The 24,022-nt window shown below is 44.0% G+C and overlaps 1 protein-coding gene across 1 annotated transcript in view; it reads left to right on the plus strand.

The window, feature by feature from the left end:
- The first annotated feature begins 6,300 nt into the window (after positions 1-6,300).
- Positions 6,301-24,022, plus strand: part of ITIH2 (inter-alpha-trypsin inhibitor heavy chain 2) — a 35,809-nt gene continuing 18,087 nt past the window's right edge. The window contains exons 1-10 of the mRNA XM_059055948.2: positions 6,301-6,308; positions 8,741-8,773; positions 10,341-10,510; positions 13,627-13,731; positions 15,960-16,122; positions 17,738-17,845; positions 18,673-18,801; positions 20,155-20,271; positions 22,707-22,875; positions 23,832-23,957. Of these exons, the coding sequence (XP_058911931.2) occupies positions 8,768-8,773; positions 10,341-10,510; positions 13,627-13,731; positions 15,960-16,122; positions 17,738-17,845; positions 18,673-18,801; positions 20,155-20,271; positions 22,707-22,875; positions 23,832-23,957 (1,093 nt within the window). The 5' untranslated portion in view covers positions 6,301-6,308; positions 8,741-8,767. The remainder of the gene's footprint in view (positions 6,309-8,740; positions 8,774-10,340; positions 10,511-13,626; positions 13,732-15,959; positions 16,123-17,737; positions 17,846-18,672; positions 18,802-20,154; positions 20,272-22,706; positions 22,876-23,831; positions 23,958-24,022) is intronic.

Here is a 24,022-nt window from a genome sequence, read left to right on the forward strand (position 1 = left end):
CTGCAAAACGTTGGTGGCAGAAGTCGCAACTAAGACGGGCTTTGAAAGAGGGATGTGGTTTTAATAGAGAGACATTGGAGGAAAAGGTTGGAATTCCAGGCAAGGGGAACTGTGTCGGGGAAAGCACTTGGTTGAAAGGTTTGGAGGTGAGCCAATAATCTGGCTTTGTGGTGTTTAGGCTGGAGCTCAGGCTGAAAAGGTAGAGCACTGACCACCATGAAAATCAGTCCTTGGCCGGATCCTCTGTAGAAAGAGAATGAAAACTTTGGAGCGAGGAGAAACCGCTTCGCAGCTGCACTTGGACGCTGCTTCAGCCTTGGTGTGACGGATTCAGAAACAGCAGCCAAGACATCTCAAGAAAACATCGCTATGGTTCCAGAAAAATTAAGAGTAGTGACAGTGAGAATGCAGAGGAAGTGCAATCCATCTCGGTTGGTATGTCCCCAGAAATGCTTACCACGTTCACTCTTAGCTGAGACCAAGCATTTTGTGTGGGGGGGGGGGCGGGGGAAGGGCGTGTAAATTCATTGCCCAAATCATGCAGCACACACTTAACAAAACCAAATCAACGTACACGATCCGAACTCACGTCATCTTCATTCGTAGCAAGCACCGCTCTACCTTCAGCTGATAGATTTATTTGTTTAGCTTAGATCTCTATTCTATTTAAACAAAATGAGGTGGCATGTAAAACAAGGGATTTTCTTTATTCCACCAAGTTTACCTTTATTCCTTTGCTGAAAATATTTTTAACTGATTTGAAACTGAATTTTTTTTTGCTCTTTAAATTGTCTTTAAAATGTTTAATTATGAAGTATTTCAGAGAAAAGTTTAAAAATACACTTGTTTAACAGACGCAGCCCAAGTGTCCATAGCAGGATGAATGGATAAAGAAAATGTGATATACACATATGATAGACTACTATATTTAGCCTTAAATAAAGAAGGAAGTCCTGACAGGCGTTAACATGGATCGACCATGAGGACGTCATGCTAAGTGAAATAAGCCAGTCACAAAAGGACAAATACTGGATGATTTCACTTATATGATGTATGTAAAGTAATCATACTCATAGAAAAAGAAAATAGAATGGTGGTTGCCAGGGGCTGTGGGCAGGCAGATGGGGAATTATTGTTTAATGGGGACAGGGTTTTAGTTTTGCGAGATGAACAATTTCTAGAGAGGTACTTCACAACAATTTGCATACAATTAATAATCTTAGATTTAATTCTCTCTTCTGACGTTCTTTTTACTAGTATTTGCTATGACATCTATTTTAACCCTATAGGAACTGTGTAACCCCCATTTTCAAGTATTTGAAATAAATAAGATAGATTTTAATGCTATCTCAACTTTCAGTCTGTTTTTGTCTCTTGGAGATAAAGTGTAATTGTTAGAAACAGCATACAGTTGAACATTTTTAAAACAATCATCAGTAACCCTTCATAATCTTACAGGTAAATTTAATCGATTTGCATTTTATATTACATTTGAGCCAGCACTTCTGGTTATTAGGGGCATGTGCTTGGATTTAACAAATAAATTTGTAGTTTTTTAAAGATCATTTTGCATATTTTAATATGTCAGTTTATCTTTTGGGGCATGGTTTTTTATTTCCTCTTTTCACTTGCATTGTTTTTGAAATAAACTTTAAGCCCTGTCCCTCTGAACAAAATCAGAGGACAATCTCAGAGAAGTGACCTATTTGTCCTGGGTTCACTGTACTCCTCAAGATGAGTGTCTGAGATCCACAGAAACTAGCTGAGTCTGGTCGGCAGGGATCTGGTGGAAACAGCCCTACATCACCAGGTTTCAAAGGCCATCGCAGACTTCCTGTTTTCATGTGGGTGCAAGTTCCCCTGTGTGAGTGAACTTTGAGAAAGTAGAGGTTTTTTTCAGTAGCAAGACCCGGACCAGGTGATGGATCAGGGAACCTCGGGCAGGAAGCTGTAGTTCCATCCTGGCAAAGGAAACTGCCAGAAAAAGACATGGCAGCTGGCCAAATTGGGGTCCACAGCATGGCCCTGTTCAAGCAGATGTCTGGAGTAGAGGCTCAAGAAAAAGTTTCATCAAGTACACTGGCCACCCAGCTTGGGAACTACAGGTAATTGTTAGTCTAAATTCACACTTGGAACACTGATCCCAGAGATGGACCCCAGGCTGCCTCTTCCTGGACGTGGTCATGAACAACAAAGGATTTGAGGTCAGGTTGACCTTGAATTAAGTCTCCACATGCTAACTATGAAATGTGGAATCAGTTATTGATACTTAACCTTACTTTCCTCCATTGTGAATGAAGATAAATGTAGTACACATCTCACATGGCTCTTCTATAGTTGAAATAAAAACAGGGGGTTAAAGTTAATGTAGGTAAAAGAGCATGACACCACAAAGGGCTCAATAAATCCTATTTACCGTTGTGTTAGGATTCATGACCATGAGCAGGAAGGGATTGCAGGCTGGGCTGTCTCTGGTTCTGGGCTGGGGAGAACTGTTTTTCCGCTGACCTGAGTGAGGCTGACCAGGGGCAGCAGGAAGGGACTCTGTTCTCTTAATCAAAGAGGTTCCTGAAACTTCCTTGCTGAAGGGGTGCCTGACCTCCCACACTGCTGCCTGCCCAGTTCTCTCATGAAATCGGTTCTTGGTTTTCAAAGGGAGAGGGAGAAACACTGCCAGCGAGTGCTTTGCTCAGAAAACCGTGGGGTTTCTTCTCCCACTTTTCCTAAATTCCTCCTGCTTTCACTTAAACCAAAGGATTTTGTTTCCAGAAGCTTTTCGCTTTAGCTTTTTTCCTCTCTGACTCGATTTCTCAGTCACGTGCCTCACCTGGTCTTTCAAAGCAGATGACGCTGATCTTAGGTCTCTCTGATTTTAAGATGAACAGAAATCAGCAAAAGGAAAAAAAAAAAAAAGCACTGCACATCTGTCTGACCCTGCCTTGCTGTCACAGCTCAGGAACTGCCCCCAGCTCTGCTGTTTGAATGACCTCTGGGTGTGTGATCCACCACCGCCCCCCCAGCTTAAGTTTGAACTCCAGAACAAATATTTGTCCTGTTTTGGAACAAAGTTTGAGAGCTCTCTTCTTCTCTTTTCTCTCAATTCTCTTTTTGAAAACCAACTGTACGGCTCTGTTGTCCCTCTGATCGTGGTTCGGGGAGCAGTGGGTTCCCCCTAGACCCGGCACCGGAGAGCCGGGCAGGGCAACCTAGCACGATGAAGGGGTTCAAGTGCTTTCTTGTCTGCCTCCTCCTTTCGGAATCACAGGGCTTCGAAATCCCCACTAACGGACTTTCAGAAGTAAGTACTTCCAGAAGATTTTCTTGCTGTCGGCCCCATATGTTAGCTTGGTAAATAACCTGTTACCTGTTGCTATTCAAGGACAGTATTCTGTGTGGAATGCAAATGCATGATAAAATTAATCTGAGTAGACGTGTTCACTATTATAATTACTGGAACCTGTATTTACCCTTTTTTTTTTTTACCCTTTTTTTTGATTCAATATTTGTATATATTGGAAAATGATCACCACAATGTCTTTAATATCTCTCACCATACATACAGTTTTTTCCCCTTGTGATAAGGATTTTTAACTTTTTATTTTATATGGAGTATAGTTGAGTACCAATGTTGTGATAGTTTCAGGCATACATCAAAGTGATTCAGTTATACATGTATCTATTCCTTTCCAAATCCTTTTCCCATTTAGGTTGTTGTATAATATTGAGCAGAGTTCCCTGTGCTACACAGTAGGTCCCTGTTGGTTATCTGTTTTAAATACAGCAGTGTGTACATGTCAGTCCCAAACTCCCTAACTATCCCTTCCCCCCAGTAACCATAAGTTCTGGAACATATATTTAGCCTTTAAAGCATTAACAGGTTTTGCATGAGAACCAAGTTCATAGCCTGACCCCATAGTGTACCATTTACGAAGTATATAGCTGCCCCCTCCTTATCTAAAAAATTGGGGATAATAATTGTTGTAACCCAAAGAGTTGTTGTAAGAAGTGACATATGTAAACTACCCAGCACAGTGCAAACCTGAGGAAGAACTTAATAATTATTAGCTCTCATAACTGTTATTATGAAATATCATTATCACTCTTTTACTTAAGAGTATATAGAAAAGTCATTTTCTATTTTTTTTTTTTTTTTTTTGGCTCTACGCGGGCCTCTCACTGTTGTAGCCTCTCCCGTTGCGGAGCGCAGGCTCCGGACGCACAGGCTCAGCGGCCATGGCTCATGGGCCCAGCCGCTCCGCGGCACGTGGGATCTTCCCGGACTGGGGCTCGAACCCGCGTCCGCTGCATCGGCAGGCGGACTCTCAACCACTGCGCCACCAGGGAAGCCCTAGAAAAGGCATTTTCAAAGCACTTTGTTTGTCATACCTAAGTGAAAATGATTTCCAAATTAAGGAGACTTAATATTCCTGTTAAAGGGGACGATTGGGCAAACGGACGGGCAGAGTGAAGGAATTACTCCTGGGGAGCTCAGGGTCTTCACTTCAGACCCTTGATCATACCCAACGTATGGAAAGTCTTGGACTGAAAGTCATACAAGAGCTTTTTTTTTTTTTTTTTAAATAAATTTATTTATTTTTGTTTGCATTGGGTCTTCGTGGCTGCGTGCAGGCTTTCTCTAGTTGCAGCGAGCGGGGGCTACTCTTCGTTGCGGTACGTGGGCTTCTCATTGCGGTGGCTTCTCTTGTTGTGGAGCACGGGCTCTAGGCGTGCGGGCTTCAGTAGTTGTGGCTCGCGGGCTCTAGAGCGCAGGCTCAGTATTTGTGGCTCATGGGCTTTGTTGCTCCGCGGATTGGGTAGGGTCTTCCCGGACCAGGGCTCGAACCCGTGTCCCCTGCATTGGCAGGCGGACTCTCAACCACTGCACCACCAGGGAAGCCCCAAGAGCTATTTTGATGCCAGAAAAGCAGCATGTATTCTGTGAATATCCTAGAAGGTGCAGCGGCTTGTGATACTTACAGAGCGGATTACCTACAAAGATGCCAAAGAACAGGATGGCATATTTTGCAAGAAAAAAAAAATCACCCTGTCTGCCTAGAAACTATCATATTTTCTAACACTTTAAAAACTACCAGAGTATGTTGGAAATCGCATTGACGAAGCCAGGAGTTGGAGGCAAGATATCCAAATGTGTTTGTGCTTTTTCAGTCACTTACTGGCATTCCTTTCACATCGCCATTTCTAACTCAATGGATAATGGTCCACATTTACCTAGTAAGGCACCTCTGATGCCCCCAAGATCTTACCTAGTACTTCTGCCAGGCACCTAGCTGATCACTGGGCTACTGTAACCCCTACTTGGATATCCCATCATCTTCAGGCAAACTCAGAAATGAACTCCTGCCTCCCGCAAATTTGGAGATACTAACTCTCATTTACTCACCTCTGAGACATAACTAGCAAACAAATATATTAAAGAAATCATTGTAGGGACTTCTCCTGGTGGCGCAGTGGTTAAGAATCTGCCTGCCAATGCAGGGGACACAGGTTCGAGCCCTGGTCTGGGAAGATCCCACATGCCACGGAGCAACTAAACCCATGCACCACAACTACTGAGCCTGTGCTCTAGAGCCTGTGAGCCACAACTACTGAGCCCGTGTGCCACAACTACTGAAGCCAGAGTGCTATAGGGCCCGCATGCTGCAACTAGTGAGCCCATGTACTGCAACTACTGAAGCCTGCATGCCTAGAGCCTGTTCTCCGCAATAAGAGAAGCCACCACAATGAGAAGCCCGCACGCTGCAATGAAGAGTAACCCCTGCTCTCCGCAACTAGAGAGAAAAATAAAAATCATTGTAAAAGACACAGAAAACAAACTTAACAGTTCCAAAGGGAAAAGGGGGGAAGGATAAATTAGGGATTGGGGATTAGCAGATACACACTACTATATATAAAATAGATAAATGGCAAGGACCTACTGTATATATAGCACAGGGAACTCTACTCAATACTCTGTAATAACCTGTATGGGAAAAGATAGTGAAAAAGAATAGATTATATGTATATGTATAGCTGAATCACTTTGCTGTACATCTGAAACATTGTAAATCAACTATACTTCAATTTAAAAAAAAGAAATCGTTGTATGAAAAAATGAGATTGCCCAGAGATATAGAAAACAAGACAAAATAATATATTGAATACAGTACCTTATGCCTGTCACCAACTCCCTGTTTTTTGTTGATAGAAATAAACATCCTAAATTCTTTTTTAAGTTTGCAGAATATGGAGACCTTGTGGAACTGGCCTCAGGCAAATTTCAATTTCTGCCAGAGAACCGGAGGTACCAGGTACAGTAAACCTCAGTTCCAAAAGGGAAAATAAGTGAAAGAGATCATGATTGAAGAAATGAGAAAAGGATTGAGATGACTTTTGCTACATTTCTCAAGAGCATGTTTTTTTAGCAGCAAAGAGTCCAGTGGTTTTACACCCGGGGGAAGCACTGTCCAGCCGAAATAAAGGGAAGCCTCCATATGGCTGTCTGTTCATCTTCAAACTCTAATGGTCACCTTGGTTCCTTAGAGAATACATGGCTACATGTTTTCTTCAAAGTTTAAGATTCTGGGATAGTTTTACTGCCTTGTATGGAAGAATTTCGTCTTAGGACACTTCCTATTGGGGCCACACATGCTCTCCTACCTAGTCATAGTCCCTACCGTCTCGGGGAGTTGCTCAGAGAGCACAGGGGACCTGACCATGCTAGCGGTCTTCTCCCGGATGCCAGCAACAGCACAGACAAAATGCTCTAACTCGTGGGGTGAGTTCTCCAGGGGGCCAAGAAAGGTTTGGTTTCTCCCATGTAGAGCCCAGGTGCTAAAAAAAGGAGGTATTTGTGGAAGCAACTCTAAGCTGACCTATGACATCGTTTGTGTGGGTATGAATTTTTGACCTGCTGCAAGTCCAGGCTTTTTGTAGACCGATAATATTAAAACCCAGTAGGCAAGTCCTCACATCAGGGTCTTCATCTAAAAGGGAAAACGTCATCGTTGGGAACTGCATTCAAAAAGTCCGAAAGACCCACAGACATAGAAAACAAACTTAGGATTACCAAAGGGGAAGGGGGAGAGGGATAAATTAGGAAGTTGATTAACAGATACACACTACTGTATATAAAACAGATAACCAGGACATTCCTGGTGGTCCGGTGGTTAGGACTCCACGCTTCCACTGCAGGGGGCACAGGTTCGATCCCTGGTTGGGGAACTAAGATCATGCAAGCTGCGCAGCATGGCCAACAATTGAATAAAATTAAATAGATAACCAACAAGGACTTACTGTATAGCACAGAGAACTATACGCAGTATTTTGTAATAAACTATAAGGGAAAACTATCTGAAAATGAATAGTTACATATGTAGGTATAACTGAATCACTTTGCTGTACACCTGAAACTAACACTAAACTAACACTGCTTCCCTGGTGGCGCAGTGGTTAAGAATCCGCCTGCTGATGCAGGGGACACGGGTTCGTGCCCTGGTCAGGGAAGATCCCACATGCCGTGGAGCGGCTGGGCCCGTGAGCCATGGCCTCTGAGCCTGCGCGTCCGGAGCCTGTGCTCCACAGCGGGAGAGGCCGCAGCAGTGAGAGGCTCGCGTACCAAAAAAAAAAAAAAAAAAAAAAAAAAACTTCAAAAATAATTATTTTAAGTTTAATTTTTTAAATTAATTAATTAATTATTTATTTTTGGCTGCGTTGGGTCTTCATTGTGGTGCGTAGGCTTCTCATTGCCATGACTTCTCTTGTGGAACATGGGCTCTAGGTGCGTGGGCTTCAGTAGTTGTGGCACATGGGCTCTAGAGCACAGGCTCAGTAGCTGTGGTGCACGGGCTTAGTTGATCCACGGCATGTGGGATCCTCCCAGACCAGGGCTTGAAGCCATGTCCCCTGCACTGGCAGGCGGACTCCCAACCATGGCACCACCAGGAAGTCCCAAGAAAACATTTTTAATCTTACAGTACAGTACCTTGAAAAGTACAGTAGTACAGTACAACAGCTGGCGTAAAGGGGCTGGCATCGAGTGAATGGTCAAGAAGAGTTACTGCCTGGAGAAGGGGGAGGAGGTGGGAGATGGTAGAGCTGAAGGATGTCAGAAGTAGAAGACGGAGGGCGAGCTGCAATTTCACTTATGCCTGACGTTGATGGAACGCACGTTCGCATCGTCAAAAGTTCGCATCTTGAAGATTCGTATGTAGGGGACTTCCTGTAGTTCTCTAGCATAGCGGTTAGAGTGCAGGATATTCCAGCGTGCTTGACTCAGGGGCTACACCAAGGAGGAAACGCATCCAAGTCTCTGTTCCCATGTAGCTTCATCTACTGGAAGAGACAGACATGCCTTCTCACTGCCTGGCTTTGAAGAAAGACTCTGCTGCTGAGAAAACAATCAATTAGACAAATAGACAGGATGAAGGTGATCTGTGCTGCTCAGCTTAAGTTTGGTTGAACATTTTCATTTGAAAACATAGGTTTTAGCATTGTATCCAAGGGTGATGGGCATGCAACCAAAATGTGACTGAGACATTTGCTCACAGAAACACACCAGTGGGAAAATAGCATTCAAGAATATTTGATAATTGTGTCTTGGTTCCAGCGAATGAGTTATATATAGCTCAGCACTGAAGGAAAAAATATCTTTTGAGAAAGTATATTTTGAGAAAACAGTTTTTGCCCTCAAGGTAATAAGCAAAACGCTTCTGAAGAATGATTATCCAACTTCCTTTCACAGAGGAGTGTTTCCGGAGAATCTGGAGAAATGATGGTAAGTTTACTTTGATTTTGTTAAAAATTGATGTCTGAATGACTTTTCTGTTACCTATTATCGAGAAATCAATACGGGTGCCTCCTTTGGCTTCATCCCTGAAAACGTTTACCTGACTTTCGAAATACCCCCTTGCCCAGTTCTGTTTGGAAGTGTGTCTAAAATTCAGCATGAGAGGGTGCAGTTTGTATGCAGCCGAGAGAGCTGTCCCCAGGAGTGAAAATGTCCCTTCTCTTTACTTTCTCAAGGTTGACAACATTGTAGGTGTTTTTGGAATTAAAACTGTGTATTTATTCCAACAGAACAGTTTTGATTTAAAATAGGACATCTAACAGCTTTGGAGGGTAAAGCCGTGAGTGTGGAAAAAGCACTCTTAAACATGAAATGGCCCGATTCCCTGAGATGTTCGGAGTAGAGCCTCCTGCGGCAAGCAGACATCAAGAGGAAGGGGTTCCCTGGGCTTCCTGCTCTGAACTGACAACAACTGTGAGAAGCTCTGGGTTAAGGGGGAAGAACGACAAACAACGTAGCCTGGGTTTTGTCTCAGCTTGAGGTGGGCTGGATGTTAATGCGTTGAAAGGTTTAACCTTGGATGACAAAGTTTAGGGACATGACACCTGGTATTGAAATAAGCAAAACCTCTCGGAGAAAAAAAGCAAAACCTAGTGGGTCGCATCACTGCCATAATCCTGACAGTTTAGAGTCACCTCCTAAAAGCTGTGCGTTTGCAGTAATTTGTCTTTGAGCATACGGATACTGGGACTGCCTTAAATCAGTAGAGAAGGATTGGGATTAGGGGTCCATAGTACTGGCCCAGTAACTGCATCAAAACGCCCTCTGCAAGATATTCTCTTCTTTGCTCAGGTCCATCAACTTTCTCATATTTTGTTTTAATTTGGGAGAGGACAAGAGGACTGCGAGAGGTGAAATTACAATAGATAAGGTTGCAGAAGAGGCCTGTGGCAGTGTGGGGCTTTGGGGACCACATGTGTCTTCCACCCCACCGTACCCCTGGAAGTGCCCAGGTCCCCTTCCAACGCTGCAGTCCCGCGTCCTTCCTTCCCCCTGGCCCTGCATGCGAAGTTATTTCCTGCACTTTCGTAATCCGATCTTGCTTCCCCACAACCATTCTCTCCTCGTATTCTAACCTTTAAAATCATGTTTCATAGACTCATAGCGCTTGAAAGGCATCTCAAGATATCTCAGGCCTTTTGTTATTCAATTTTATTTATTTTAATTTCATATTTCCTCTGACTTTTAAATTTTTATTGTTGATATTTATTTAATTGATGACTTTGCTTATTTAATCTTTGATCTGTTTGGTTCTGAAAAGGGCACCTTAAAGTTTACTAATGACAAAAAAAAAAAAAAAAGAAAAGGATATCTCAGGCTTCTGCCTGAGGGGTATTCCAAGAAGTTAGGAGAATGCTTAGGAATACCTGAGTTGTACGCTTAACGATGCCTTAGAATTGTTTGTAATAAAATGGACCAATGTTGGCATTGAATACGTAGTGAAGCTCTGCATCATTTTTCTCTGAGCACAGTCGTATTTTCTTGCCAATTACAGGAAGATGTTGATCAAGTGACTCTTTATAGCTATAAAGTCCGGTCTACTATCACTTCCCGAATGGCCAACACTGTCATCCAGGCCAAAGTGGTGAACCACTCCCCACAGCCTCAGAATGTCGTGTTTGATGTGCAGATTCCCAAAGGAGCCTTCATCTCCAACTTCTCCATGTGAGTAACTCCTGTGCAGAACCAGAAACTGCATATGCTCTGCTCACAGAATCGAACCCCATCACAGTTAGGATGGGCCTGAATGGCCACCTATTCCAGTGGTTCTTGCTTTCAGAGCTGTGGACACACTGGACATCAAGAGTCATCTTGGGGTGGGTCCCAGGATTTTGCTTCTGTTCAGAGTAACAGAATTTGTGAAGCATTTGCTTTTCTTTTCTAATAAATTAAAGCATCCTTAAGCCTATCTCTGTGGTAACAACCTCCCACTTACTTGGGGAGAAAAAAATATATGGAGTTGCCCTGGGTTACAGGAAACCATATATGAGTGTATAGGAGGTTGCAGGTCAGCATCATCTATCACATGTTTCTTTATGGGGAAAAAAATGTGGAGAACCGCTGATTAAGTCCAGTCACGTGTCCAGTGCTTGAATTCCTCTGTGTAGCCGCTGACAAGTGAATTATCCAGGCTTGACTTGAATATCTCCTTAAGGATAAACACTACTTTCCAAGGCAATTCACTCAGTGGTTGGCAGCGCCTAGAATTATTTCTGCCACTTAACTGAAATCCGTTGCATTTCCTACTCAATGACTCTAGTTCTATTCACAAAAGAATTTTTAAAAATTCCCTGCAAAATGCATACTGAAGTGTTCAAGGATGAGATGGTCAGCTATCTGAGATTGGCTTCAGAATAAATGAGGTGGAAGGGGGGGGTATAGACAATGGAGGTTGGCTGAGTAACTCAGTGATGGTTTCATAGAGGTGTCTTACATTATTCTATTTTTTTTGTATACTTAAAGATTTCATTAATAAAAAAATTTTAAACCACCCCAATGTCTTTCAAATAGTGAAGGCCAGTTATTTTGTTCCCACCCTGAGGCTTCCTTCATCAAGGGTAAACTTTCCCTGTTCTGCCAATAGAGGAATAAATAAAATAAAAGGTTCAAATACCAAGCACTTTGGCTTCTAAAAATGGCAGAGCCATTTTAATTATATTTTCTAAACAAAACAAAGGTGAGGGGAACAAAAGGCAATTTGTGACTTGGAATTAGACTTACTGGAATTGGAATTCATGGATATTGAATCCTTCAAATTGTCTGAGAAATTTATTTCTCCCAAAAAATTTTTTAGTCAACCTTTTCTAAAAAGCAAATGTAGAAGGAAAAGCTTTTATGTAGTGGTATTATATGACACTGTCTAAAAAATTATATTAAAACTAGTTTAATAAATTCTTATTTTTAAACTATATGACTAGATATTCCAGGTATATCATCTTTCTGTTTTCCTTCATTCTTTCCCTTCGTCCCCATCTCATTCCTTAGAAGATTTGAGGTGATGAAAGACAGAATTGTGACATATATGTTTATTTTGATCTCTCTGTACTCCCGGCTGAATGTATAAATCAGAGAAGATAGCTCCTTACATCACCACAATTTAATATGAACCTCACAGACCTCCATCTCCAGTCAAAAAACTTCTCCTGCCTATTTATCAAGGTTCCAAATATTCCACCATTAGAGATTATTTCCTTTTGTCATAAAGACTTTTTGGTCTTCGAGCCTTAGCATGATTTGATGGAAATAGCACCGACCTGGGCACTCGGGGTCCAGTTCTAGCTCTGCCTCTGAGCAAGAGTGTGACCTCAAGCAAGTCGCTTGTCTCCTTGGCTCTGATTTCTCTCACCTACAGAGGTGAACCAAGCATGCTCGACAAGCATGCCGTTGGCATTTGGGACAGGAAACTCCACCTCACGTTGCAGAATGTCTAGCACTCTTGGGGTCATCCCATAATGCCAGTAGCCCTTCTCAGTCATCAGAACAGCCAACAATTTCTCCACACACTTCTAAATACCTCCTTGGGGAGAGATACTGCCCACTTGAAGGCCAGATGTTCCATTTTGCTTCTAAAATTCTGTCCTTCGACTGCTCCAGCTAATCATTATTGGGATGGATTAGGTGACGGCCAGCTAAGAGACAGAGGTGACATGAGCATACAGAGGTCCCCCGAGGGGGATGTTGGAGAGATAAACACAAACTTTGCAAAGAGATTGACAAGCACCTTTCTTCATCTTTCTTTGCTCTTTTCCACCCTCACAGGAGAGCTAATGCCCCCAGGCCACCCCAGATCCTTAACACATGGGAGAATGACCTTATAAACCAAAAGTCAGCCAGATAACTAGTGACTTATCAGTCACCAATCCTAGGCACATTTGTCATTCCAAAGGGATGCACAAGAGAACAACCCTTAATCTGAAGGGTGAAACTGAAAAATGAGGAAACATTTTAAAAAAATTTTTTATATTGGAGTATAGTTGATTTACAATGTTGTGTTAATTTCAGGTGTACTGCTAAGTGATTCAGTTGCACATATACATGCATCTATTCTTTTTCAAATTCTTTTCCCATTTAGGTAGGATATTACAGAATATTGAGTAGAGTTCCCTGTGCTATACAGTAGGTCCTTGTTGGTTATCTATTTATATGCAGTAGTGTGTATATGATAATCCCAGTTTCCTAATTTACCTCTCCCCCTTCCACGTTTCCCCTTTGGTAACCATCGGTTTGTTCTTTAAGTCGGTGAGTTTCTTTCTGTTTTGTAAATAAGTTCATTTGTATCATTTTCTTTAGATTCCACATATGAGCGATATCATATGATATTTGTCTTTCTCTGTCTAACTTACTTCACTTAGTATGATCATCTCTAGGTCCACCCATGTTGCTGCAAATGGCATTATTTTATTCTTTTTTATGCTGAGTAGTATTCCATTGTATATATGTACCGCATCTTGTTATCCATTCCTCTGTCGATGGACACTTATGTTGCTTCCATGTCTTGGCCGTTGTAAATAGTGCTGCTATGAACGTTAGGAAGAAACATTTTAAACACTACAATATGCGAGAGGAAGCTTTTAGGACGGGAGCCCACCTCACCTCTCTTAATCACACTCTCAGATAAAGGGACTCCTGTGAAATATGCAAATGTCTCCGTGTTTTCTGCAGGTTCAAAATGATAATTAAATAATTCATTAAGTCCACCTGGTTGGGTTGTTGGCTTGCTGTTTGTTTGTTGTGCTAAGACTACTATTTGGACCAACTGTAGGCCCTCTGTCATTTTTTAGGACTGTGGATGGCACGACATTTACTAGTTCTGTTAAGGAGAAAACGGTGGGCCGAGCCCTCTACTCGCAGGCCAGAGCAAAAGGCAAAATGGCTGGATTGGTGAGGTAAGGGGGGGGTCCTCATCCACTGCTGCCCCCACTCAACCCCAAAACTAGCCTCCAAGAAGGCACAGAACCTCATCCTCAGGTGGCAGAGTTAGGTATCTCCATTCCTGTTTCCCTAAGGCCTCGTGCAACACATGAGTTTTGGATGATCTCACACGTGTTAGCCTTACATAGCTTGCCTTGCATATAGATGGCTGTCCCGTCACTAAACACTGATTCCCAGCAGAGTACAGAGAGGAACTACAGAAATATTGGTGATCTTGTTACAGCACTGACCACATACACAGAAAGAAAGGTTTGGAATTTGTCTTAATGATTTTCTTGGCCTATTTTTATGGGGTGGCACCTTTTTCAGCACAGTTACTTAGTTTAGATTCTGTTTGGTTTTCTTCCCCTTATGGTCTTAAATAAGACACTGGAAATGCCATGCCACCCTCAAAGAGGCAGCCTCTCCCACCAGAAATGTCAGAGAAACGTTCACGGATCCCCTCACTGCGTATCTAAGCTGCTCTCAGATCCTGCCATCTTTTTTTCTTCATCTCCTCCTCCTCCTCCTCCATACGCCCAAATTTCCCCTTAGTTGAAGTTCTTTTCGTTTCATTCATGTGTTCATTCATTCAAAAAAATGCACTGAATGTTAACACTGTGCCCAGCTCTGTCAAAGGTGACAGCAACACTGAGACAAACACCGTGAGGCCAGTGGAGGAGATGCCACAGAACCGACAGTGTGTAGGTAACCATAACATATACAGCATATGGTGACTGTACTATGTATATTTAGGTGACTATAATACATATAACACACAGGTGACTATAATATATATAACAGATGACTGTAATATATATAACGGATAGGTGACTGTAATATATATATAATATATAGGTGACTATAATATAGATACCATATAGGTGACTACAGCATATATATTATATAGGTAAGTGTAATATATATAATATATAATGGGGTAATATATAATGGTATAATGCGCTAATGTAGAGATGGTACAAAACCCTATGGGAGTTCCAAGTACCAAGTGAACAGTTCTGTCTGGGGGTCCAGAAGATCATCACAGAAGACTCGATGTTTGAGCTGAGCCCAAAGAGGTTAATAGAATTCAGCCAGGAGAAAGGACAGGAGAAATTCCAAGCCAGGGGAACATCTCCAGCATGCATCCAGGTTAATAAGTGCTTTAAGTATCATTTTGCCGTCTTTACCCATCACTCTGACCACATCATACATCCATTTATTATTTCTTCATTCCACAAATATTTATTTGCAGCAGAAACTCCTCTAGGTACTGACGATACAGCAGAGAGCACGGAGCTCGCATTGTAGCCTGCCACCCACCCCCCACCCAGATACATCAGGCCTCTCACCCCACTCTCTACTCCTAAGCTCTGTACCCAGCCGTGCTCATCTTTTTCTTCAGCTGCCCTGTATCCCAAGCTCACTTCTTCATGGTACTTCCCTGATCCCAAATGATCTGATTATTCATAGTCTCACCTTGCTTATTTAGCTGTTTAATTTTTTAAAAAATCACCCATTGTTTCTCCTAATGCTCAAATCTCCCTCACTTGACAATCCTGCTGTTTTCTCTTTAAAACCATAAACACCTCAAGATTAACGATCACGTTGGACTTGGTGTGTATGGGACTAAATCAGGCATTAGTGCTGGAAATACACATTCAATTTGATGAAATAATAGATGTCTTCTTTCTGAAGACTTTCAAAATATAAAGAATCTCTAGAACGAGTCTCAAAAGCAGTAGAGGGAAGGTGTGCTGTCTTTGGCATCATCTAAACTTGGGTTTGAGTTCCTACCATACAACTGACTCACCGTGTGGTCTGGAGCGATTACTTACCCTTTGTGAGGCTCGTCTGTCATCATTTGATAACTGAGGGTGTTGGAATCCAGCTTGCAGAGTTGCTATCATAGCAATGATATGTGTGTCCAGTTCCTGGCACATAATAGGTGATCAATAACTAGTAGCTCTTTGCAGACGACGCTCAAATCTGTGAGAAGCTCTGGAAGAAAAAGATCAGGTAGGAGAGGAGAAGAAAATTCCAGGCTAGTGGAATGAAATTTATCTAGAAGTTGCAGTTACCTCTGCTGTACCTGCCGTTCATTCTTGTGAACAATGAGCAGGTTGCGAGCCCAGGGAAGCCTGGCTGCCCTCGGCGTAGGTTCTGCCTGTGATGATTCAACGTGGGGGGCTCGCACCTTTAGGAGCAGAGCCCTCGATATGGAGAACTTCAAAACCGAAGTGAACATCGCCCCCGGAGCAAAGGTGCAGTTTGAACTTCATTACCAGGAAGTGAAGTGGCGGAAGCTGGGGTCCTACGAGCACAGGCTCCACCTGCAGCCAGGACGGCTGGCCAAGCACCTGGAGGTGAGCCCACCCTCCTGCGCCTCTGTCCCTCCTCTGCGCTTTCTGTCTGTCCCCACTCGTTGTGGCGTTCCATGCCACTCGACACTGCAGGTCAGGGTGGCGTGCAGAAAGGATTCTGGGTTTGGAGTCAACCAGGCCACTTCCTTGCGGATTTCAGTGCCAGCTCATGTCCTTATTAGCTGTGTCAGTTTCCTGTGGCCTGCTGTAACAAATGACCACACACTGGGTGGCTGAGAACACCAGGAACGTCTTCTCACACAGTTCCAGAGGACGGAAGTCTGAAATCAACGTGTTGGCAGGGCTAGGCGCCTAAAGGCTGCCAGGGAGAGTCTGTCCTTGCTTCTCCTGGTATCTGGAAGCTGCTGGCATTCCTTGACTTGTGGCCACATCACTCTAATCTCTGCCCCCCTGGTCACATCACCCAGGAGTGACCTCTTCTGAGTGTCTCGAGTGTCCCTCTGCCTTGCTCTTGTAAGAACACTTGTCGTTGGCTTTAGGGCCCATTGGGTAGTACAGGATGATCTCATCTCAAGATCCTTTATTGCATCTGCACAGACCCTTTTTCCAAATCAGGTAGTAGTCACAGCTTCCAGGGATTTGATGTAGACATGTCTTTGGGGGGGCTCCCTTTAACCCACTACACTGACCTTCCAACATGGGACAAGTTATCCTGAGCCTCGATTTTCTCACCTGTGAAAAGGGTACTACAACGTTCTTAGATTCCTTGGTTACAAGTGAGATGAGCTTATGGAAGTAGTTGGCAAATAATAGGAGCTCAGCGAAGGTTGAGGTGGTCGTCCTCATCTGCTCCACGTTCCCCACATTGCACCCCAACTCTCTTCACCTCGAGAGCAGTGCCTGTGGCAGGGCCTTGGCTACCAATTTGAACTCACCTCTGCTGTAATCTTCACCTCTTGCCTTGAGAACTGAGCTGCTCTTTTCTTGGCTCGCATCTTATTGACATCACATGAACACTTGTGTAAGAGCCAGAGCAGAACTGGAAGAAACCCAGGGAAGTGCACAGTTCAACCTGCTCTCCATCTGACACATAGGAAGGTGAAGCAGACAGGTTGTAATTTGCCCATTGATGTAGAAGATTCAAGGGGATGAATGAATGGATCATGGTAAAATTCTCATTCCATTCTTATTTCTAAACAAGAATAGAATGGGGACTTCCCTGCTGGTCCAACAGTTAAGACTCTGCGTTCCCAATGCAGGGGGTCCGGGTTCGATCCCTGGTCAGGAAACTAGATCCCACATGCCACAACTAAAAGATCCCGCATGCTGCAACTAAGACCTGGCACGGCCCAATAGATATTTTTTTAAATAAATAAGAATGGAATGGAATAGAGTAGACGGAGGGGAATTAAAGCCCAGAGAAATGAAGCAATAGAAGGGGAATACTAGGTTGCCCAAAAGGTTTTCAGCCTACACGGTGAGATGCATTGTGTCACACAGAATTTAAAGAACTTGCAGAAGTGCTGGTGGAGCCATGCTGGGTCTTCTCTGGGAAATCCTGAAGATAAGAAGAGCAGCAGAGGACTTAGTAAGTGTACTTCTTGCTCGATCTTGAAAGACATTTTAACGCTTTGAGTAATTTCTTTCCCACCTCTAGGTAGATGTGTGGATTATCGAACCTCAGGGCATGAGATTTCTTCACGTTCTGGACACATTTGATGGGCATTTTGATGGAGTTCCCGTCATATCTAAAGGACACCAGAAGGTACCACAGGCATTGATGTTACAGAGTCTAAGTGGCCACTGGCTCCTGGGTTCGGCTCTCCTCCTCTGCTCTGGGGGATAGAAAAGCCGTCAGGTGCTGAGCTGAGGGAACTATATGAAGGAACAGTGATCCGTGAGCAAAGTCTAGGGTCTCCCACAGGATATACAGAATAATATTACCGATTGTTTCATTGCATTTTGACCAGAGTTTGTCCCTTTTGGAGGTCCTGTCCCGTTTCCCCCAGGTAATTTCACTTGACCAGTAGCTGAAAGACAGTTTTCACAGGGACTTGAAAACCACTGGTCCAGTGGTTAAGACTCTGCGCTTCCACTGCAGGGTGTGAGGGTTCGATCCCTGGTTGGGGAACTAAGATCCTGCATGCCGCGCGGCGCAGCCAATAAAGGACAGTTTTCACATAATACACAGTGGATTTTCATTAATCACAGCAAGAAATACTCAGCCTAATTCTCTCAGCCTTAATGGCCAATAGTAGCCACCTTTGGAGGGATCGAAGTCCTCTAAGAACCTTTCACCAACTCTTTCTAGAGCTGGTAGCTGTTTCTTCCATGGAGGGGCGGCGGGGGGGGAGGAATTCTTTGAATCTCTTATAAAGGACCGAAACCAGGCCAACAGCACCGCAAGCTGTTAGATGCCCCCTCACATGCTCTGGCACCATCCCTTCCATCAACAACGAGACCACCGATGCTGCCCGGATGCAGAATGGCCCTGGGCCTCCACCTGTGTGCACGAGAAGGTGCAGCTGTCAACTCCTCACCCGGAGAGGGAGGGGGGCCGAGACCGGGCTGTGACACTACTCTTCTTTCCAGGCACACATCACCTTCAAGCCCACGGTAGCACAACAAAGAAAATGCTCCAGCTGCTCTGAGACTGCAGTAGATGGTGAGCTCGTGGTGATGTATGATGTGAACAGAGAGGAGAAAGTCGGCGAGCTTCAGGTGGGTGAAAGACTCTGGGAGAATGGCCCCGCCAAAGCCAAAGAACTGGTTTTTGTTGAATAACCCCACCCTTCCCCCGCCCCGAATAGATCTCGCCGGCCTCTGGGTAATTCCCAGCTGCCCAGGCGAGTGTCAAGGCTGCAGACAAGGGACTAAGAGCATATTTCTCTAAGTGTCGCTGAGCATTTTATGTCAGGATAACTGAATAAAGGTCATTGGGTCTCATGCCTTTGTCCCAGGAAGGTAGGTCTAGGCCTCGAATGAAGAACCATAGGAAATCACAAAATGGGAATTTTCGATAACCTTCCAAGGCCCTTTGCAATGAGATGATCAAAGAAAGCACAGAGATTACGTTCCTTGTGAGATTTCTTGAGCATTTCCCTTTCCTCTTTTGTCACGTCTTAGATGTGTGTGCATATTTCCCTGTGCTAAAGTAATGAGGCCTTAGTAGCCAAGAGCCTGTGCTTCTCTCCAGGGATGGGGGGTGTCGAGAAGTGTCCACAGCTACACACCTGACAGCTGGACACTGTAATGTCCCGGGGGAAGCAACAAAGGGCAGTGGAAAGAGAATGAGGTGAGCCAGTCTTTAGCACCTACGAGAGAAGACAGGGGGGGCGGATCAGGAATCCAGCTCCTCCCACTAATTTCTAGAACAACCCAGACTCCCCGGGGTGCACATCAAGGTCCTTCATGGTCTGCCCGGTGGGTTCTCTGCCCTAACTCCTTGAATTCATTGTGCTGAACCACTTATAGAGCCCTAAGTGTGCCAAGGGCTGCACTGTCTGGAAGTCTCTTCCCCAGCCTGGCCCCCACCCCCCATCAGTCCAACCCCAACGCTGGCAGCCTAACTGCAAACTCACGGAGCCACATTCAAGTCCAGCGCAGATGCCCTTTCCCTGCGGAAGACGCCCCTGTCTGACTTAGATGCACCGCCACTGGGGTTTTTCTCGGAGCCTTTTATTTTTCCTGATCACGGACTTAACACCCTGGGCTGCAAATTGCCTCTTTATTTGTCTGGGTCCTTCATCGCCCGCGAGCCTCAGGAGAGCAGGGACTCTTCCTGATTCACCCTCGGTGAGCAGGGTGCCTGGGGCGGAGGCTCTCGATGAAGACTGGGTGGGGTGGCAGGAGTGGAGGGAAGGACCCTAGGAGGTGAACTGCTGAGAAGGCTCAGACCCTCTCAGGGAAGGACAGAGTGGGAGCAGGAAGGAGAACGGAGAAGCAGGTGGGCTCCAAGCCTCTGCTCCTCCTGCTCCCTGTGACGGCCCTTCCTCTCTCAGTCCCCAGACCCTCGTCTTCCTACATGCCAAACAGTGGTAACGGTTTAGCTCACAAATGTGTTCTGGTTTCCAGGTATTTAATGGATATTTTGTGCACTTCTTTGCTCCCGAGAACATGGACCCAATTCCCAAAAACATCCTCTTTGTCATCGACGTTAGTGGCTCAATGTGGGGAATAAAAATGAAACAGGTAAGTACCCCCTGGTGAGCGGTGGTACCTGGGGCTCTCTACCTTTTCTTTTCTTCTTTTTTTTTTTTTTTTTGCGGTACACGGGCCTCTCACTGTTGTGGCCTCTCCCGTCGCGGAGCACAGGCTCCGGATGCGCAGGCCCAGCCCGGGGCACGAACCCGCATCCCCTGCATCGGCAGGAGGACTCCCAACCACTGCACCACCAGGGAAGCCCCTCCCTACCTTTTCTGATCCTCTCCTGATGATGCAATTGTTCGAGGCCCCTTCCCCCCAGGGCTTGTCTCAGCTCAGGCTGCTAACAAAGTCACACAGACTGGGTGGCTTCTGAAGAGCAGAAATTTATTCAAAACTCACCTTTTGGAAAACTTTCATCTCAGTATAACCTCTTCTCACTCTGCTCACTCTTCTGCTTCATATTCTTTTGGTTCTCCTGCATATAACACTTTAATACCTTGCCATTGTTCGTGGATAACTTTGACATCACTATGTGCATATATTTTCTAATTATGCTGTAATTCCTTGAGGGTGGCCATCCTGTCTCACATCTTCCAGTTCAGAGTTCAACACAGGCTTATTCAGTGTTAATGGTATAGGTGCAATTCTAAACAAACGAGGAAATTTCTTATTTTATTCATCAATCTATCCAATTTGAACCACCAACTAACCATTCATTCATTCAACAACCATTTCTGACCACCCAAGTGTTCACTACTGTTCTAGGATCCAAAAGGTGGAAAACACATGGCCCTGCCCACTGTGCTTCTACCACAGTACCCGGGTCTCAACAGTGGTGTTTTTGACAGTTTGAGCTGGCTGATCCTTTGTTGTGGGGACCACACTATATGTTGTAGGATGTTTAGCAGCATCCCTGGCCTCTATCCACTAGATGCCAGTGGCACCCACCCTCCAGTCATGACAATCGAAAATGTCTTCAGACATTGTCAAATATCCCCTGGGGAGAAAATTACCCTCAGTTGAGAACCACTGCTCTAATACAAGAGTTTTTTCACCCCTCCCACTCTCCCTCCCTCCCTTCCTTCCTTCCTTCCCTCATTTAACAAGTATTTATTAAGCACCCACTATGTGTCAGGCACTTAGTTCGTCACCGAAGTCTGAGATGACTATTACACACCCAAGTGAACACCTTAAGCAGGCTGTTGGCTCTACAGATCTGGTGCTCAGAGGTGAGATATTGAGATAGACACCTAGGAGCCACCAGTAGGTAGAAGGTATTCACAGCCATGAGGCCAGGTGAGAACATCAAGGAGTAAGTGTAGATAAGAGAAGAAAACCAAGAGTCAAACTTACACTATTCCAATAATTAGAATAACCTGGGGAGAAGACGAGGAACCAGCAAAGAAGACTAAGAAAAAGTAGCCAAAGAAAGAAGAAGAAAACCAAGAGTGTCCAAGGCTCTGGAAGAAGACGAGGAAGTTATATTAGGAGAGAGATGTGACCAGTTGACCCAAATGCTGCTCAGATTGAATCTGATAAGATGAGAATAGTCCACCAGATTTCACAACAACCTCGACAAGCGACGTTTCAGTGGAGGGGTGATGGTGAAAACCTGAATGGAATGTGTTTCAGAAAGAATAGGAAAAGAAGATTTGGAGACAGTATGTTTAGACGGTTCTTTCAAGGAATTTTATTGCAAAGGGAAGCTGAGAAATGGGGCAAGTGGGTACATTATGAGGTTTTTTAAGGAATGAGAAACGATAGCATGTTACTCTGTTTACGGAAATGTACCAACAGAGGGAAACGCAAGATGCAGGAGAGGCAAAGGGCAGTTGCTAGAGCCATGTCCTTCAGTAGACGAGAGAGAATGTAATCTAGGTCACAGGTGGATGGATTTGCACTGGGCAGAAATACAACTACTGGTTCTTCTACATTACCAGGCGGGAAGGAAAAGTTTATGGGTACAAGTACTGGCAGGTGGGACTTTATGATGGTGGGAGTGGTGGAAGTTTTCTTCTGATTGCTTCCATTTCTCAGTGAAGTAGGAAGCCAGGTCATCAGCTGAGACGGGAGAGCGGGGTGTTGGTGGTTTGAAGGGGAAGGAGATGGGAAGCAATAATTATGTGGTAGTGGATGAGAAGGCTGAGTAGATGCACTTGAGAAATACATTTGATTTTCAGGCACCACAAAGGGGACACCTGAGGCTCATAATCCTCAACTTAAAATCAAGCTAGTGAGACTGGTCATGCATGACAAAATAAGACAGTAAAAGTTTAAGTATCAAAATACAGACAATACATGTTCAGAATACAGGAGAGGTAGATCTGTGTTGACTCAAGTGGATTTAGATGGTTTTCTGGAAAAACTATAGCTTGAGCCACTACTTGAAAGACGACTAGGATGAATTATTGGTCTTCCTCATTTCATCTTGGGCTTAGAGCTTATGTATTAAGACCCTTCTCTATCCTCTCTCAAAACAGACAGTGGAAGCGATGAAGACCATATTGGATGATCTACGCGCTGAAGACCATTTCTCCATGATTGATTTCAACCACAATGTTCGAACCTGGAGAAACGATTTAGTCTCAGCTACTAAAACACAGGTTGCAGATGCCAAGAGTTACATTCACAAAATCCAGCCCAGTGGAGGTAAGTAGGTTTAGCCCACAGCCCAGTGAGAAACTTGCATAGGATTCAAATGTTGGTTCACTTAAGAAATATGATTTCCTACCCCAGTGGTCTTTGCCCAGTCTGCAGTGGTCTGCTTTAAATAATACATTTATTATTAAACAATGAATACTATGGTCGTGGTGAAAGCATAATCCATACCCCATCCCATACACATTTTTAACCATTCCATCCTCAGAAAAGGGTGTCAGTAAGTGATACTAGCCTTCTTATGACTCGCATAGCAAGAGAAAGACAAATACCATATGATATCACTAAGGTATGACACAAATGAACTTATCTATGAAACAGAAACAGACTCACAGACATAGAGAACAGGCTTGTGGTTACCAAGGGCGACAGGAACGTGGAGGAGGGATGGACTGGGAGTTTGGGATTAGCAGATGCAAACCATTATATACAGGATGGATAAACAACAAGGTTCTACTGTATAGCACGGGGAACTATATTCAATATCCTGAGATAAACCGTCATGGAAAAGAATATGAAAAAGGAATATATATATATATGTATAACTGAATCACTTTGCTGTAAAGCAGAAATTAACACAACATTGTAAATCAACTAAACTTCAATTTAAAAAAAAGAAAAAACTCACATATCATAACACATAATTGTTTACAGAATAGTGTCCAAGTACGTCAGCAAGGCTGAATTAGGTAACTTCAGTGTTGTGGTTAACAAAATGACTGGTGCTGTGAAAGGGTTAATTCATCTCTAAGGGAACCATTTACTACAAAGTGAATATTTTATTCCACTGGGGGATCTGGACCAGCCTGGTCAAAATTTAGAAAGCAATCGAATGATTTGGGTACTGAATAAACTATACCAGACAGATGAACCTGAACCCAAGACGTGATTGTTTCTGTGGAAAGTAAGAGTATGTAACAGAGCAGCACATTCTATGGCTTTCACAGGGACGAATATCAATGAAGCACTGCTGCGGGCCATCTTTATTTTGAATGAAGCCAATAACTTGGGACTGTTGGACCCCAACGCGGTCTCGCTGATCATTTTGGTGTCTGACGGCGATCCGACAGTAGGCGAGTATCATTCACATTTTTAGTGATAAATATTTTTACTCTTGTTGCTTGGGAACGTGATTTGC

The sequence above is a fragment of the Kogia breviceps genome, chromosome 3 (genome assembly GCF_026419965.1).
Source record: "Kogia breviceps isolate mKogBre1 chromosome 3, mKogBre1 haplotype 1, whole genome shotgun sequence".
Taxonomy (NCBI): Eukaryota; Metazoa; Chordata; class Mammalia; order Artiodactyla; family Physeteridae; genus Kogia; species Kogia breviceps.